The sequence below is a fragment of the Bombus terrestris genome, chromosome 2 (genome assembly GCF_910591885.1).
Source record: "Bombus terrestris chromosome 2, iyBomTerr1.2, whole genome shotgun sequence".
NCBI lineage: Eukaryota > Metazoa > Arthropoda > Insecta > Hymenoptera > Apidae > Bombus > Bombus terrestris.
This window is the reverse complement of record NC_063270.1, coordinates 15,936,363-15,955,158: the sequence shown is the minus strand read 5'-3', so window position 1 is coordinate 15,955,158 and position 18,796 is coordinate 15,936,363. Positions and strand designations below refer to the sequence as shown.

The 18,796-nt window shown below is 26.9% G+C and overlaps 5 protein-coding genes across 11 annotated transcripts; 1 reads left to right on the top strand and 4 right to left on the bottom strand.

The window, feature by feature from the left end:
* Positions 1-559: 559 nt before the first annotated feature.
* LOC100647056 (dr1-associated corepressor) lies at positions 560-3,294 on the bottom strand. The gene is made up of 5 exons (XM_012320223.3): positions 3,049-3,294; positions 2,771-2,843; positions 2,531-2,624; positions 2,269-2,448; positions 560-2,209 (listed from the first exon to the last, which is right to left on the bottom strand). Exons 1-5 carry the CDS (start codon positions 3,088-3,090, stop codon positions 1,906-1,908), a joined length of 693 nt encoding a protein of 230 aa, XP_012175613.1. The 5' UTR covers positions 3,091-3,294; the 3' UTR covers positions 560-1,905.
* Positions 3,295-4,193: 899 nt separating this feature from the next.
* LOC100646939 (DNA polymerase eta) lies at positions 4,194-7,682 on the top strand. The gene is made up of 7 exons (XM_003393874.4): positions 4,194-4,595; positions 4,689-4,823; positions 4,897-5,105; positions 5,199-5,365; positions 5,432-5,655; positions 5,744-5,867; positions 5,939-7,682. The coding sequence occupies exons 1-7, from the start codon at positions 4,456-4,458 to the stop codon at positions 7,400-7,402; spliced, it is 2,463 nt and encodes an 820-aa protein (XP_003393922.1). The 5' UTR covers positions 4,194-4,455; the 3' UTR covers positions 7,403-7,682.
* Positions 7,683-7,737: 55 nt separating this feature from the next.
* LOC125385842 lies at positions 7,738-8,270 on the bottom strand. The gene is made up of 2 exons (XM_048409575.1): positions 8,021-8,270; positions 7,738-7,965 (listed from the first exon to the last, which is right to left on the bottom strand). Exons 1-2 carry the CDS (start codon positions 8,232-8,234, stop codon positions 7,805-7,807), a joined length of 375 nt encoding a protein of 124 aa, XP_048265532.1. The 5' UTR covers positions 8,235-8,270; the 3' UTR covers positions 7,738-7,804.
* A 128-nt stretch (positions 8,271-8,398) lies between these two features.
* On the bottom strand, positions 8,399-15,765 carry LOC100647764 (spatacsin). Of its 7 annotated transcripts, none has more exons than XM_020866921.2 (23): positions 15,679-15,765; positions 15,137-15,465; positions 14,904-15,070; positions 14,484-14,840; positions 13,602-14,405; positions 13,352-13,524; positions 13,007-13,281; positions 12,759-12,929; positions 12,466-12,690; positions 12,185-12,376; positions 11,997-12,116; positions 11,753-11,927; positions 11,448-11,671; positions 11,220-11,380; positions 10,827-11,145; positions 10,598-10,766; positions 10,168-10,524; positions 9,958-10,113; positions 9,732-9,880; positions 9,545-9,652; positions 9,177-9,470; positions 8,798-9,117; positions 8,399-8,717 (listed from the first exon to the last, which is right to left on the bottom strand). In XM_020866921.2, exons 2-23 carry the CDS (start codon positions 15,416-15,418, stop codon positions 8,516-8,518), a joined length of 5,400 nt encoding a protein of 1,799 aa, XP_020722580.2. In that variant the 5' UTR covers positions 15,419-15,465; positions 15,679-15,765; the 3' UTR covers positions 8,399-8,515. The 7 variants fall into 7 exon arrangements, with proteins under 7 accessions (XP_020722580.2, XP_020722586.2, XP_048265485.1 ...); XM_020866927.2 differs by having other exon boundaries at positions 15,723-15,740; XM_048409528.1 differs by having other exon boundaries at positions 15,526-15,735.
* Positions 15,766-15,863: 98 nt separating this feature from the next.
* Positions 15,864-18,751, bottom strand: LOC105667092 (odorant receptor 13a-like). The gene is made up of 6 exons (XM_012320219.2): positions 17,865-18,751; positions 17,077-17,519; positions 16,856-16,955; positions 16,683-16,793; positions 16,277-16,432; positions 15,864-16,178 (listed from the first exon to the last, which is right to left on the bottom strand). The coding sequence occupies exons 1-6, from the start codon at positions 18,231-18,233 to the stop codon at positions 16,125-16,127; spliced, it is 1,233 nt and encodes a 410-aa protein (XP_012175609.1). The 5' UTR covers positions 18,234-18,751; the 3' UTR covers positions 15,864-16,124.
* Positions 18,752-18,796: the final 45 nt, after the last annotated feature.

Genomic DNA, 18,796 nt, shown 5'->3' with positions numbered 1-18,796 from the left:
CCAAAATATTAAATATTATATTTTTCTATAATTTTCCTATACTGTTGCTAATTCTAACATTTTTTGTTTACACAATTTTAATATTTTTAATACTGATAAAATATAATTCGCAAGACATAAGCATAATAAAAAAATAAAATAATTAAAACAAACTTTTTAATATTGTTTATAAATATAACTAAATATATATAAATAGTACAATGCCACTATTAAGATTTTTATTAATAAATTTACATATCAGTATTATTTGAGACTATCTTAAATTAATCTTATTCTTAATTGAAATATTAAGTATAGCACTATTCATCTGTTTTTATGATTAATGCTATCAGATAAATACTGTAGACAGAAAGGAAATTTCCTCTCTGCTATAAATACATATGAAAATAAATATTTAGTGATAAAAGATTGTTTAGACATAGTTTTAAAAAATTCAGATTACTTGTTTAAAATAGAAAATTGGTACAGCAATCAGTCATATTTCTAAATTTTTTAGGGTACATATGTATCTAGAGATATATAGTATATAATTTATGTATACATAATGAAATGCATGTGATTTGATTGTTATCCTGTTACTATTGAGATAGATACGATTTATTTGAAACATTTTACCACACTTTACAAGCAATTTATGAAACAAAATATTACTCTTATAAATATACACATATATAAGCATATATAGCACGCATTCTTTTACTAATTTTTAACACTCTTTACATAATTATTGTTCAATTTTTCTTATTTTTAAACGAGTGTGCGAATATTATATTAAATATGCTACCATAAATACAATATTTTCAGATTTTGTATTTTGTATAAAGATATTTACAATTATTTTATTCTATTTTACTAAGAAAACATTTTCTGGATTTAAAATACGCAATTAAAGTTTAATTATTTACATATTTAAACACCTCATAATAATGTCTTTTTGTAAGAAATTTTCAAAAATTAATATATTTGTCCAATGAATGACCAAAGTGTAATTTGTTTCATATAAATAAAATAATATCACAATTGAGTTTTTATAGAATTTAATAGTCTATTCTTATCTAATTGTTGTGCATATATTGAACTACTGAGAAATTTAATAGTTTCAGTCATCATGTTTAATATATAACTTTGCAACGTATGTATGTTCAAATAAGTATATAATTACATAAATATCTCGTGAAATATTTGTCAATGCCACTCCTTTAAAATCAATTCTCTTAAGTATTGTTAATATATGCAAGATATCTTTCTAAATATATTTCTTAATATATGTAAAATACCACCTCTTCCTTATACAAATTTATTTTTATGCAGGTAAAAAGTCTTAGTTATAAAGCTTATTATTGCATACATAATGTTGCAAGTCACAAATATTCTAAGGTATAAACTAAATGAGGTACAAGTAGAAAATTTTGCCAATTATAAAATGTAAGCCTAACTACCTACATCCTTAATAAGTAAATGTATTTGTACCTACATAAATGTACAACATATATTTATAAATGTATAAACAGAAGAGAACTGTATCTAGATTATCTTTAATGCATATATATTTGGAGTACACAGTAACTGTGTAAATCCAAATATTGTTACTTATTATAGATGTGTATACATGAATATAAAGTACTTAAAATATGAGTGTTTTACGATAATCAAGCCGTACAAAATATTTTTAAATAGGAAATATGTAGTTTTAACTAGTCTGAATAAAATTTATAATTTAACAGAACAAATACAAAAATATAAAAATTTATGATTAGTGAAGTAAATATATATAAGTAACAAAACTGTTCATATAATGTAAATTATAAATTGTCTGAATAAAATTTGGTGACATTATATGATCGCATACTTTAATTATTGTTTTAATTTAATTTTAAATTCGTATTTCTAATATTTTATGAATAACTATGTATCATAATCTTCATCCAGAGTAGCAGTATGAGCAAAATTTGATGTTGGTTGATTATTTGTATTTACACTTGTTGTATTTGTACTTAAATTCATAGGTTTAACTTCTGTATAAAAATTAGGTTGACTAATTTGAAATGATGGAGGCACAGACATTTGAAATTCTGGAACTTGAGGTACAGTATTTTTTACCATTTCATTACGAGTACCTGGATTATATATTCCAGTTCCATCACTGTTTTCTTCATTTTCATTTTCTTTCTTTACTTTAGTAGTTAATCCCATCTCCTGCTTTGAAAATCTATAAAAATATAAGAATATATATAAAATTTACAAATACGAAGTAAGTTATTTACTTACCCTGTATCTGGCTGTTGTGTTGTAGGTAAATAGGTTGATGTATTTGATACATTTGTATTTATTGGAGCAGGTGTTAGAGGTGGTGTAGGTACTTCCTCATCAGGTCCTGATACATCTGGTAAAGAATTTACTAAATCTTTTAAAAAATCAAAACGATTCTCTGATAAAATACATTGTTTCCTGCAAAGAAATTTAATGCAAAAATGATCAACAAATCAGTTAAAAACAAGTATTGATTTAATTAATTTTAGAAAAATCTTACATATGAGAAGGACTCAAAGTTTTGGCATTTTTAGCATTTGTAATTTCCATGGATTTTGTAAGTAATGAATGTACAAACAGTTCTAATGTTCTAGGTATAGAAATAGTTAAGGAATTTATTTTCAAAATAAAAATATATAATTAATGGCTTAAAGATCTACGATGTAAACAACAATAATTCTTATGCTGGCTTATGTTGGCATTAAAATTATTGTTCTTATTATTAATTTAAAAAGGATATAAATTATAATCGGCACTGGTTGTGCAACTTTTCCAATTTCTTCATCAGTTTGCATAATTTTTTTTATTCTGCCCTAAGTACATTTGTAAAGATAGGTTAGTCATATAATTAAAAATTAATATGTATATGGTCTTTTTAAACATATATTTCTTTATAATTTAAATGAGATTACAAGTAAATTACATTGTTTTTATTCAAATTATAAACATGTAATTTATATATGAAGTGCATTTTCGTAAAAAACTTTCCCAAACTATACAGAGTATTTTAATACTCACTGCTGGAAAACGTGCATTATATTTTTTCTTTTTACTTGGCATTATCACAAAGTGTAGTACTTCACCTTACGCAAATTGTGTATAAATAAATCAGAGAATAAAATTTTGAAAAAATAAACGCGTTTATTGTATGTTGTATTTGCAGGAATCAAGGTGTTCCAAAACTTGACATGTATCTGTAACCTCTATGATGTATACATATACATTTTCAATAATTGTAAAGTATTTTACGTTCGTAAATGTAATACTTAATGCTACATTCATAGAATATAAGCTACTATGTGTTCTAAAAATACTTGAAACCAATATGTAATTTTAGATCTTAATTTCTGAATATTAATATTCATTGCAGTAATATATATATTTTCGTATTTATTGTATTAATATATATTTCCCTTTTCTGTGCAAAAATAATTTATTGATTATACATAAAATTACTAATGGCATATCGTAAATTAAAGATGTTGCGTGACCTTTCCAAGATTTGGGGAATTTGGCGTGGTTGCAGCCAGTGGAGTACTGGAGCACTCTGCACGCGTTACAACTACAAACAATTTTGAAACTAATTCGATGTTTAAATTTATGTTTAAGACTAGTTATATTTAAAACTGAATATTTATAATAGATTGACAACTTTAACAAGATTTACGCTGTAATGAAATTTACTGAGATGTTGAGCTCAGCGTGACGGTTGTAACGATTCTTTAATTGTGAGTCGCAGAGTGGCTCATTTATTTGCTTGAATTTACATGATAATCTATTATTAATTTGTTATCCAATAAGACAAACTCTTATTAATTAATGCTAATAAATTTTATTTTGATTGGAGTTTACAATATTAAAAAGCGAGCGATTTATGCTTTGGCAAAGCACTTTATCATGGTAACGAAAGTAAATATGAAATTCGAGAGTAATCACAGTTGTTACTGAGAAATAATTTTGTCATTAATCAATAAATTTGTTAAATAGCTTTTGTTCATTGTTTCGGCTATGTTACTGTACAGTTAAATTCGCGGCGCTAGAATTAACCCTATTATCATACAAAATATTCATGCTAGAGAGAGCCACAGGCGTACACCAGTTCAAAACAAAGACGACTATTTATAATCCATCCTTACAAAATAATGTGAATTTAGGAACGATGATCTAGTTACAAATTTAAATTTGGGACTCTGTCAAATTGCGGTTGTGTTTTTCTTTTAACTTTGTACTAATTTGATTATATGTAAAAGTTTTATACCTATAACCTATTTTTAAAATACTAAAACAATAATGATGTTTTTGCAAATATATATATAATTTAAACTTTCATTTTAATGAATACAAGATGAATAACGTCGTATTATACTAATGTTTTTAACCTATAATTGCAAATAATTTTAATTGATAGATCAAATTTATTTTATAATGGCAAACTCAAGCAACGATAGAGTTGTCGTTTTAATAGACATGGATTGTTTTTTTTGCCAAGTTGAAACAAAACTGCAACCAGAATATGCTGGAAAACCACTTGCAGTTGTACAATACAATCAGTGGAAATTAGGAGGGTAAAATATTCTAGATAATATAAATTATACTTAAATAACTTAAGTAAATAGATTAGAGAGAGATTCTAAATATTGCTAATATTTTTTAAATAGGATAATTGCTGTTAATTATGAAGCAAGGGAATATGGTGTTACAAGACATATGAGAGGTGAAGAGGCAAAAGAAAAATGTCCAGATGTTGTTTTAGCTAGTGTACCATGCCTTCGTGGAAAAGCTGATACATCAAGGTATATCAAAAAATTATGCATTTAATATTTTTTATATACACACAATGTGGGTGAATTACAAATGTTTGTATAGATATAGAAGTGCTGGTCGTGAAGTTATTAATGTTATAAAGAAACATTGCAATATAATAGAACGTGCTAGTGTGGATGAAGCATATTTAGATATTACTGACTTGGTTTGTAAAAAGATGTCTACATATTCTATTTCTTTGAATCATTTAGTGACACAGCTTTCAAATACTTTTGTAGTAGGATATTCAGAAGTTGGAAAAAATGATGAAGGTAAGAAAAAATTACTATAAACTTTTATGACTATAAATAAATTTGTATATAATGTTTTTATATGATATGGGCTTTTATATGGTATGGATTTAGAAGAGAGAAGTAAAGGTACAAAAACTTGGATAATGAACGTTTTCGAGAATCTTGAAGACATAGAAGCGCAAAAACTCGCAATAGCGGGACTTATAGTTGAAGAAATAAGAGCTGACATATTTGATAAAACAGGATTTAGATGTTCTGCTGGTATTGCAGAAAACAAGGTAAAAAGGTGTACCATTTATTTCATTACCTATTTAATTAAAAAAAGTAATATTGTATATGTTTAGATATTAGCTAAGTTGGCATGTGGATTGCATAAACCAAATCGACAAACAATATTACCTGCAACTGCAGTATCAACTCTGTATTCGACATTGCCAATCAAAAAAGTTAGAAATCTTGGTGGGAAGTTTGGAACTGTTGTTGTTGAATCTCTCAATTGTAATGTTATGGGTGATTTAGTACAGTATTCACTGCAATATTTACAAAAACGATTTGATGAAAAAACAGGGTATATTTATGAACTCATAATTTCTCTGAAAATAATAATGTATAAAAACGTTACTTTGAAACTATGTTATATTAATATATTTATTCAGATTATGGTTATACAATATTGCTCGAGGAATAGACAATGAACCTGTTAATATACGATTAGTATCAAAATCAATTGGAGCATGTAAAAAGTTCCCAGGAAAACAAGCTATTGTCTCATTAGATGTGGTAAAGTACATAATAAAATTTGTACATAGGAAAATTGTGAATTATTTCTTTACATAATATTTTGTTTACAGTTAGAACATTGGGCTGGTGAATTATCAGCAGAAGTTTGTGAACGTCTTGAACAAGATCTTGAAGAAAATGAGCGACGAGCAACGTTAATGACAATATGTTATCAGTATTATCAAAATAAGGCTACAGTATCACAATCACGTTCATGTACTTTAAATTCATATAAACCAGGAAATATGGCAATTCGTTGTGTACAAATCATATCTAAGTCAACACAATGTCCAATTGCATATTTAGGTATATCAGCTGGTAAATTTATACCAGCTAAAGGTAGCGGCAATTTTCGGAACTTTTTTAAATCAAACGAATCAGAGCCTCATAAGAAAATAGATGCACAAACAAAAAATACGAAAGTAGAAAGTATATATTCAGTAGAAAATACTACTAAGAAAATAAAAAGTGATTTAGATGTCGATAAAATTATCAATGTAGATTCTAATAGTGATGAAATTAACAATGCATCAAGTAATAAACTAAAACATGTTGGGGAAAAATGTTCTAGAATAAGTGCACAATTAGGTGAACAAAGTTGTAATATCAAAACAGATTGGTCTCCTACTTCTAGAAGATTAAATAATTTAATCAATTCATTAAATGAAGGAAATAAAATAAAAACATTTTATGAAAAGAAGACAAATTGTTTTAATTTGAATGATCCCTTAGATCAAAATGATTTTAAGGAATCATTTTTTATGAATGTTTTCAACCCAAAAGAAAGTAATTTGAAAGATACACATGTAAATGATATTAGGTTGATTGAGTTAAACGACAATGTAAATATAGATATTGAGTTTGAAAATGTAAATGAAGATAGTGTAAAAAACGAGAAAAGTTATTTTGACGAAAAATTGGACTTGAATATAAAGGAGAATAGTGATAAAATGTATACAAACAATGAAATAGAAAATGGACCAACTTCTTCAAATATAAAATTAAATGAAAATAACAAAGTGATTAACGAACAAGATATAATACAACTAGAAGAAATATTTCCTGATTTGAGTAATATTGATCCTACTGTAGTTGTATTGTTACCTTCATATTTACAAGAAAAAGCAAAATTATATATGAAAACGGAAAATAAAAAGAATATTTCAAAAGAAACTTTAGTGAAAATGTTGAAGGGAAAAAATAAATTTAAAACCAACGCTTCAAAAGGAAGAAAAGATAATGATATTTCTAATTTCCTAATTAAAAAAAACTCATCTAACTCAATTGAAGTTCCTTCTAAACAATGTTTAAAATGTTATCAAATGATACCTACATTAAAATATCAGGAACATTGCGATTTTCATGTGGCTGAAAGTATGCAATGGAACTTAAATAATTCAGTATTACATACTACAAATATAAAAAGGAAGGAACGTACAAGTGATGTAGATACCAATTCTATTAAACGTCGATTAAATGCAAATATTTTAAATTCTCATAAGAATCACAAATCCATATCATCATTTTTTTCGTAATATGAATTGACGTTTTATATATTATATTGATACATTATATCTATCTCAACGAAATAAATTTTAAATAAATATTTTATGTATTATTTGTAAAAATATACTTACATTTTATGAAATATGTACATATATATTTACAACATAATAGTCTTCTTAGAATTGAAGTAGTTCTTCTCCTTCAATTTTATTTGAATTAATGACATTTTTTAAATAAAAAGTAATAATACTGTAATATGCATAAAATGCTAATGTTGTATTGATTCATAATAAATTTTATTTAATTATATTGCACCAGTATCATTCATTTAAATAAAATAAAATGATAGATAATAATTAAAATAATAATAATAGTTAAAAAAATATTTTACTTTTAGGTATCTTATAATATACTTGTTCAACATTGATAAATTATGTATATGTACAATTAATACTTAAAAGTCGATTTGTACTTAAACAATCGAGTTTTGCAAATTCCGTTTTCACGCTTTCTTTGTATCGTTTCATTGAATCTTGAAATGTAGAAATCGTTGCTTTTATTGCATCGTTAGATGCCTTTAGCAATTGAAATGCTAAAAAAAATAATGAAATTTTAAAATGATATCTGAAAAAATTATAAAATTGTACCTTGTTGTTTATCAATCTCTGCTTTCTCGATAGCTCTCATTAATTTATGCATAAGTCTTAGTAATTTTAATTGTTTTCGTGACAACATTTTTTGGAATAGTATTTTTCCGAATTTTTGTTCGTGTTTTTTTATATATACGTCCAATTTAAGAACTGCTGCTTTTTCTGTTTGACTGTGCCATAAGATCTTTTTACAACATATATTTTTATCCATAATTATTGTCTTAAATTTTACATTATACACATTAAATTGTACATTAGAAATATGAAGCTCAATAAATAATTCTGTTGTTTTTGAGTATAATTAAAAGTTTATACACACAGTGGGGTCACCCTATATATTCTGAGTTGAAAAAATAAAGAAATTTGGTGATGATATAAATATATAAAAACATATCTATTTATTCAAAAACAGTAATAAAAACATACATATACACTTTGGATGTTACAACATTTATGAATGTTTATAGGAAATGTATAGTTTAAAGAAAATATTTAAATAGCATTATATCCTTTTTTCCATACAGTGTCTTTTAGATATGCACCTATCATAGGATTATTGAGCATCGTTTCTACAATATCTTTAAATCCCAGTTGACTGGCTAATACATATTTACACTCCACATCTGATAATTCAGAAATTAATATTTTCATGTTATCTGTCATAGTATGAGTAATGCTTTTTTCCAGTCTGTACCTATAATAAAGTCAATAACGATTAAAATGGAAAGAAATGTTCAAAAATAAATTATTTCTTTAAAACAATAATTAACTTGCCTTCGTACACAGTTTCTTACAAGACCAGGGGTGAGCTTATTTGCTGCTATAAAATCTTTCAAATATTTTTTTTCTCCATTTAATATACAATGGCTATAAATCAGATTAGCCCAATCTACGTGATGATTATACGCATGAATGACAATAAAAGCTTGAGAGAAGCTTAAGTTATGACATAATACTTTATCAATATCTCCAGGTTTTAAATTAAGTATACAGATTACTTGTTGATTATAAGACACAGTATTAAAAAGTGAAAGTTGGAGAGCAACTAATTGTACTTGATCGGAACATTGATTAGCAAGATTTAATTTATTAGCCTATAACATACCCATATTATAAATTTTTATTTATACAAATAATCTAGATAATGTTTTACCTGTAAATAGTATTCTGTTGCGTGAGTATAATTAGTAACAGCTAAGTGTAACTGTTTCAAAATATTTTCAGTTTTGATGAATTTTTTTTCATGTTGAACAGTATTTTGCAATTTCATAAGATCTTTTGTAGCATCTGATATTATTGTATTAATTATATCTTTCGCTTCATTTTTCCACATATGCGCTAGTTCATGATATAATTGGAAATGTAAAGCTACCAGAGTAAAAAGTTCTTTATTTTCAGGACAATGACGCTTCAAGAATTCCAAAATTGCTGTTTCTAGCCCTATTACCTGTAACATGTTTAATATAATATTGTATATAGTATTTATATATGTATTTAGAAAAATAAGAAGCGTAAAGAAACCTTATTTAATCCTTTTCCAAGTAAAAATTCAAACTGATCATTTTCTTTTAAAATTTGAAATACATAATTCATTTCTGTGAAACGACCAACACCTGTTACAAGACGTACCTAAAATTGTTTGATATTATATATTTTTTCAGTACAGTGTATAAAATTTTGTTTATTTAATTCTTGCAAAATAACGTACTAGTAATGTCCAATACTTAAGATTCTGCAAAACATTTGCGAAAATTTGACATTTACATAATACTGATGCTATCCCTTCCATATTGCAGGAAGTTGTAAAACAATCATGAGCACGTATTAATAATTCTGCAATTGTCTTCAGAGTAAATGCTAAACAATAGAAGAGGTTTTAATAATAAATTTAGTTATTATAGGAATGTAACGATAATTATATTTTATTATAGTACCGCTTGTTTTTTCGCCATGAGAATGTCCAAGCAATTTATTTGCCGTTTTTAAGAGTTTCCAACCAAGGAGTGAGACATCATTGCATAGTTCCATAATAACACGAAAATTTGTATTTAAGGAATATCCCCACAAGAAAACGTTATTTTCATATCCACCTATAAAAGCAAACTTTTTACAACCGTGTATAAATTTACAATATCATTACATACCTTCTACCGCACGGTTAATATTTAGAGTGATATTTTCAGCCAAAAATGTTGCAACATTATCATTGTTTATTTTATATGCAATAACTATATCATTAATAATTTCAGATTTATTTCTAATATTATCACTTTCTGTAATTTCTTGTAAAAATTCAATTGGATTGTTTAACATTAACAAGAACTGATAACTTTTCTCCAGTTGCATGGCTAATTTATAACATAATACAATGCGAAGACATATGTCTACTCCATGTTCTAGGATATTAAGTAATTTTTCTAAAATTGATAAACACTCCATTTGTATTCCATGAACATCTTCATGTTTTAGTTTATTCATTTCAGTACTGATTGAAGTGATCACTGTAATCAAAGTTTTGTTATAAATATGTGCTAGTTAATAATTTGTTACGATGAAAGTATAAATTAGACATACATGAAGAAGCTGAAGAAAATCTTTGTAAACCACGATTCTTTAAGGCATTGTATTTTTGTTGCTTATTCTTATTTACTTCTTTCAGAAGACTTTGTTGTTCAATATTTAAATCATTTGGTGAAATTTCTCCTTCTGCTAAACTCAAACATAACATCAGAATTTGTAAATCCTACAATTACAATTAGTACAGTTAATACATATTTATTAATGAAGGTTTAATGAAATTTACCTTATGTTTGTAATTAAAAATTGTACTTATTCTTAATGCTGTATCCAGTTTACCTAAGTCAATTAATGTATTAATTAAACTTTCAATTGCATTTTTCTCTTGTATGTTACTTAAGGTATAGCCAAATTTCAATTCATTTAATCCTGATAACAATTCTGTTTTTAGTTTATTGAAGATATAAGGTCCATCATCTAATTGCACATTTTCAGGACCTGCTAACATACATGATTTCCACATTGCTGTTTCAAGAACATCAACATCTTGTTGCTCTGTTTCAATATTCTTCAAGGTTTCAAAAGCTAGTTTTAATATTTCATATCTGTTAAAACATATATTTCATATTTGATTAAACTTATATATCATTGATGTCTCTAGATAAAAAATATCACATACCTTTCTTTATGAGAAGTAACTTTTTCAGCATGCTCAACAAAAAATTCTGCTGCTTTTTCATATGAAATGTTGTATTTTTTAAAATTTAATGCACACTCGTTCCAAAAATTATCTTCAATTTTCTCATTTTTTTGTATATGATATTTAAATTTACTTCGGCACTAAAAGTATTAATAATTAAAATATTAATGATGAAAACTTGTACTTATATAAAAAATAAGATAATACCTGAGCTAAGATTATTTCAGACGAATTAAATCCCGCTACATTTGATAATTTTAATGCGCTAGTATAATCTTCAGTTCTTATTAAATCATTAATGCATCTATGAATTTCTGTATCAAAATTATATACATTGTCTGATACTGTAAATGCCGCAAAATCTAATGTAACATTTGTTTTTTGAAGAATTTTTATAACTTGTAGCAAAAATGGAAAGATTGGAACGAAACCTGTAATGAAGAAAGAAATTAGTTTATGTCTGATGTTTATTATCAATTATTGAAATAATAATTCATACAAGATAGCAGTACCTGGAAAATTCTTATAAAAGTTACATTTTATCAAAATTTCGAGAAATTTTATTTGGAGATGTGTACTTCTTAGACCATGAGCGAGTGTTGCAATAAGGCATTTAATTGTAACAATTGCAATCCAGTATAAATTATTCAAGTATGTGGTATCTGAGCAATTCCAATCTATAGCTTCCTGAAAAATACATAATTCTCATATTATTTCACGTAATTGTTAAATACTGAAATAGTGCTTGATACATACATTACATTTGAGATCTACACATTGTGCTTTAAAATCCAATAATTTTTGTTGGCAGCTTTTAAAATCACCATAAATTACACATTCTATGAGAAAGTCAAAAAATAAATTGAAGAGACTTTCCTACAATCAAACTGTATTAGGAAAATAAGATAAAACAGGATATTCATATAAAGGTAAAGTATACTTACAGGCATAAAAATTTTGTAAGCTTTACTAACGATAGTAATATATCCATATGTTACCATTTGATCCAATAAGTTATAAACTTGGTTAGCTGTCCATACTTGTTGTTCTAAACATTCTTTATAATTAGAAAGAATTTCTTTATCTGTGGTAGATATTACCATCCATGAATAACAATATGTTGCAATTGAAGATGGCTAAAAAAGATATTCAATAAGAAAAGCATGGTATGTTCTGGAAAATTTTATAGTTGAGAAAAATATGAAATTACTAATATATAAAATACCTCATAACAGGATGCTAAAACTACAAGGAAAGGCTTTGAAGTTAACTGGGATGAATTGATTAAAGCACCAGGTGGATCTGGGCTTTGATGACATTTCAATATAATCAACCACAAATCATCATTTGGAGAACAAATGTTATCATTTACAATATATTCATTTATATTATGAGAATCATAAGTGCTTGCTAAATCTGCTGTGACTGATGAATCATAACTGGGTGATCCCTATTTAATAACAATATAATATAGTATTTAATAAAATATGTTTTGTATATATGACATTTACTACTTACACTTTGTTTAACTCCAATTTTGTAATATAGTGATTGTCTAACATCTCGTGATTTTATCTTTTGTTCATTACATACAGCTAATTGAGATTTAGTGAGTTGAATATTACTCAAACAAGTTAATAAATGTTCTTTGAGAATTGTGTCTTCAAAATGTTCTATATTTTCTAATATCTAAAAGCAATGAAGAGGATATTTTTCTTTTAATTTTAGAAATTTTGTATAAATTAATTAAAACTCAAAATTATTACCTGGTTTAGGGGATAATTAAAGATGTGACAAACTAATACAAATTCAAACCAGTAATTTTTACTTGCTAAAAATTTTAAAAAGCTGATTGGGAAAGCAAAGTTGTGTGCTGCTGCAAATCGTACAATAACATCCCATATTTTTAATACATTTATGAACTCTTGACTATCATTAATTGAACTTTCAGTACAACTTGTTTGAAAACTACTTTCAAGATAAGACATTACAGTCTTTAAATCATTTTCATTTTTGTATATTATATTTTCTAGCAAATTTCCTGTTAATTAAAAAATATATTGGAGATCTATGATTACCAATACTAATAAATATCCAATGAACATAATTACCAATAAGAATATTAATCTGTTTATAAATGTAATTTGCCACGGTTATATGCAGCCTTAAATTTTCTGAATCAATACCTAATATTTCCATGAAAGAAATACAAGTATGTAAAATTTCGGGTTTCTCTAAATTTCGTAAGGCAAGATTATGCGCGTACAGAGCCGCTTTATATTTCCTATAAGTGTAGTATAAATGTACATAATATATTCTGAAATACATAAACACATGAATTACTATATAATTCTTCTTTACCTTCTAGAAGAAATATTTCCAATTAGTTTTCCTTGGGAATGTTTTAAGCTAAATATAGCCATATTAGGACGGGCTTCTTTCAAATAGTATTTATATGTTAAATCTTCTGTATATCCATATTTTTTAACAAGAGTTTCATTAGAAAAATGAGGCATTGGTTCATTATTAAAACGCCACTTATATAATTGTTTAACGTTCAAATTTTTGTAACCATCTAATAATTCATACATTGTAACTTTGTTCTTTGGTTCTTTTTTTATGATGGATTCAAGAATTGGCACTTGTTTTAACGTATTCTGAAGAATTTCATTCGAAATATCATAGTTGCATAATTGCAGAGAATTTTTACTTGTAAATATATTTTTTAGAGTAATTTCTTTTAGTACTGTGTCTTTATCTTGATTGCATATGGTACTTTCTCTAGCCTGGTATGAAAATATCAATACTAAAACTATTAAATAATTTTGCTTCAAATATTCGGTTACATCATCAGAAAGATAGTAAATTGTTTTAAAAATTCCTTCTGTTAATATATCTTGTAACGGTTCTTGATTTTCACACATTTTTGTCAATACATCATACAATTCAATGATTTTGGTTTCATCTTCCTGAGTACTTGTTTCATTCAAGCAATGTGCAAGACACAATTCCTTGTCAATTTTTTTCATAAATTCAGTTTTATTAATATTACAAGATTTATACGATAATATTGTATTGAATTTTGATATTGTCATTGTACTGGAAAATATACGTGCTAGTAATAATTTTACATCATGTTGTTCTCTCTCTACAAATACGCCATACCTATATATTAAATATTAATAAATAAATATTTAAATATTTAAATATATTTCATAACAAATGTATTTTATATGGACTTACCTACATAAATGATTTTTAGCTAGATCTTTTATAAGAGTACTGGCATCTGAAGAATCAATAGCTTCAATCATATCTGGTACTATATCCAAAGTATGAAATAACGACTTGTATTCTTCATTAACTTCGTTTACTTCTTCTATTGTATCACTGCCATAGTAAATGTCAATCCAAAATCTCATTAATTCAATTTTATTATTTGACAGTAAATAATCCCATAGCATAGTATTAGTTATATTTTTTGAAAGAGATTGTTCAGTTATAGAAAAATATAATTCAGTACATAATGCTTGTTTTATATCTTCTGGTAATTTTATAATATCCTCTATACATAAAGAAGAGCTCAAGCCATCTTCAACCCTAAACAAATGGTATTTCTTATCTTTTGATCTATTTAAACTAATTATTTATGAAGAAACTTACATATATTTTTGTTCAAATTTTACAATACTTTTTATTATATTCCATGAATCTATGTATTCATTTTCAAAGTGTGCAACACTTATTAGATATTCTGATAAATAATTTCTTAATGTAAAATCCTTGCAATTTACACAAACTTTGAATATATATTCTACTGGATTTTTGTCCTATAAAAGAATTGCTTTAATGTAAAGAATAATATATTGCTTGTCAGTACCTAAAATTTGATATACCATATTATTTAAAACATGAGAGGCCCTGTAAATTTGATGTTTCTTTAGAAGTTCTATAATCCAAGTTTCAACTTCTTTGTTGAAATAATGCTGAGCATCTTCGATAGAACATCTCCTTCTATAAGCTAGACATTTATAAGCAAGATTAATGTGAGTGCCCTTTGCAGAGGCTTCTCTAACAAGTTCTCTGTCCCCTAATATACGCCAACCAGACCAAATAATTGCAGGTTCTCCAGTTAAACATTCAATCGGAATGCCTCCCACTGTTGTTTTCTCTGCCATCTTGTTAATATATTTTTTTTATAATATACCTGTATCATAATATTTTGCTGAAACAATATAGATTTCAATACAATTTATGTTAGGTTTTGTAACATATTGTTACTAACTTTTCATTACATTATATTTTACTGTAACACTTAACAAATGTTTTTACGTTATTTTATTAAATATAAAATTATAAACTACAATACTATTAGAATACAAAATTTTCTCTTTGCTGTTATCTATACACAAAATGCATATATGACATATAAATGTACATTATTGTTGTATACTACGCAATAAACGTTGTTTAACGTTTTACTTTTGTGAAATGTCAAGCTTGGTGAGAATAAGAACTAAGAAAGATTCTTATCATGCTGTCACGGAGAATAATGAAATAATTACATTTGTTATCGATTGATGGTATTGACTATAAATAAAATCTAAGATTTCAACTAATTACACACAAATTATGTGTAAATTGCATTTCCAGTTGTACATTTTAAATCATGAATGTATAAAACGCAAATGTTCATGTTTATTCTCAATTAAAGGTTGATTAGCTGAGAAGCTAATAACTCTGCTGATAATGAACTACCACATAGTACCATCTGAGTAACACTATATCATAAATTGCGTTAAGATAATAAAAATGTTGCTATGTCTTATTTTTTTATTTTCTCTACTAGAAATACTATAAAAGTACATAAAAATTAATAAATTATTACATAACAGCAGTCCGAAGGAAACTTAAATACGCCAGTGATGATTTGAGAACCTACAAAGACAGAGTAGTTTTTATGATCGACGGATGATTTTTCAAATCCATAATTATGCAAATATTTAAATATTAGCTGAATATTATTAGTCACTTACACTTCCAAAAGTTGATAAAGATAAATCAGCTATCTTGCCTGCGCTAATTTTAGCCGGATTATTCGACATAGCAATGACTAAAATAAGACCCTGTATTGTCTTAGTCGGTAAATGAAACCAGTCGATCATGAAACAAGACGTTCCAACACTACTGCTCTATGATCAAAATCAGAAATAGAATAATAGATTAAAAAATAAGTACACAGTCTGAGCAAGTTATTAATAAATTTTTGTAAAATATAATAGTTTATCTCAAGGAATCATTAATCTATATATTTATATAAATTATCAGCTATAAATTAAATTTGATAAAAATTTATTAATAATATTATAAGTGGAAAAGTTATGGAAGTATTTTTCATTTTTTAAAGCACATTGTATTTTTTAGTAAATTGTGAAAATATACCTTTTCTATTAGGAGTTCACCAATATAGCACAATATAAATATGTTAAATGTCAGAGATATTAGTAACATTGTATATGTCGTAAGACTGATGGTATTACTCTGTTCCCAATCCTGTTATAAACAAGCAATCATGAATTTATAGGATATTATAACGAAAATAAAAAGAAACGCACCGTTATACAATAATATTCGAGTAGACATATCATACAGGTGGATCCAATGAATTCTAGGAAGCATACTTCTTGTAGCACCATTTCTACTGCTGCTGAAAATCTATAATCGGTTATAATACAATATCACGTACCATTTTTATACTCACTGACATCTATAAAGACTTCTTTATATCAATTATATTATGTATATTAATATCAATACATTTATCACTTGTTTGTACCTTAAAATTCGCAAATGACGTTCAACAATTTCTATCAATCGCGCATTTAAATTAAGCGTTTCCTTCATATATTCGCCACGGACAAGATCATTCAATCGAGATATAACGATGTCGATCTGTCCACAGGTGTGTGTTGCGAAAAGAGCGGCTAATCCACAAGCACCGGCAGTTATGGAATACATCACGTATCCACACATGCAGTGAATAACGTACACTAGATCGTAAATGGGGCTACTCTGAACGTCGTACAATGCGCTATATGTAGGATATACCAGAGGTTTGATTGTACGATTATGTTCATCGACGAACGTGCCGATCGCGTACTGCAAAATCGAGTGATAGATTGTTCCGCCGGTGTACATGAATACGGCGCAGATTATCGTCAGATTTCGACCCACTCGCCCGTATTTTAACATTATTTCGCGATCCTTATGTAGTTCCACCTGCCAGTAGGGACGTCCCCTTAACGAAACACTAAACGGTTCAACTTCAATGAAATGTAAAAGAAACATGAAACTTATGCAATAGAAATATTAGAATTTATTCGTCTTTCCGAAGATATGGAAAATTTCAAAGTCAAGCGTCGATGATAACCATATGATGATTGTATGTATACACGATAAAGAAAATACGTATATCACGCAATACATATTATATTTTGTGATACGCAACGGTATAGAAATTAATTATATATTTCATTGTTCATTTTAATTTAAAACGATACAATTCTCGTGAAAGAAAAATTAATGAAAATCAATGAGAATCGATGAACGCGTTAATTCACTGACCTGTTCCCAGTCAATCCACACCTGTTCGATGCAGCCTTTGATCCTCGGTTTGCGAACGGTGAGCGCCCAGTATTTCATCAACGAAGTACAACAGAAACTCAGTAAACCGGATAATTTTAATCTCATTATAGTATCTTTTTCTTCGAATATGATATGCAGAATGCATGGAATAATGGCGAAGAGTAACACAAAATTACTCAGTGCAATTGAGATTTTTGTTAGAAATTTTTTGACATCTCCTACTACTGCTGGCCAAATGCCAATGGATTGCAGGATCCACTTGCTGTGTTTCGTTACATAAGCGATATCTTTCTTATAGTACAGGTTTCGCGGTGTGTAATCACACTTATGTTTCATAGAGAGATGCATGTTCGCGGATAGCTCAAAAACAACTGTTTACGATAGTCCAGTAGCATTGATTGAAAGTTGAGCTTGCGCTTCTGATATCGTGTGCGTGCATCTCTTTCATTACTTTCAAATCGATTACCATCAGAGAAGGGGACGTTTGAAATTATAGCGAAGCTATAGTATAACTTTCTGTCTAGACGTGAGTGGAGAGAGTTGGAGAATAGGTGCACAACGATTAAGCACTTGTAGTGTTAAGAAAGAGTATAGCGTGTATGTTTGTAGCAAATAGTAATATTTAAATACGTGGGTAAGTAACTCATAAATAAAATACTTCGGAATTTGTATGTGGTTTCTTTTGTCACTTAATATGCAGAAAATATTTCTAAATGTAATAAACATAACAATTCACGTGACTGAGATTAAATAGCAATAGATATAAATAAAATGTATTATGTCTTTACTCTGATATTTTAGTATGATTTCAGTAAATAAACATCGATATGTCGATGTTTCTCGTGATGTTTTGCCATTTGGTTAAGCTACTGCGAAAACGATTATACATATACGGTCATCGAAATGTCATA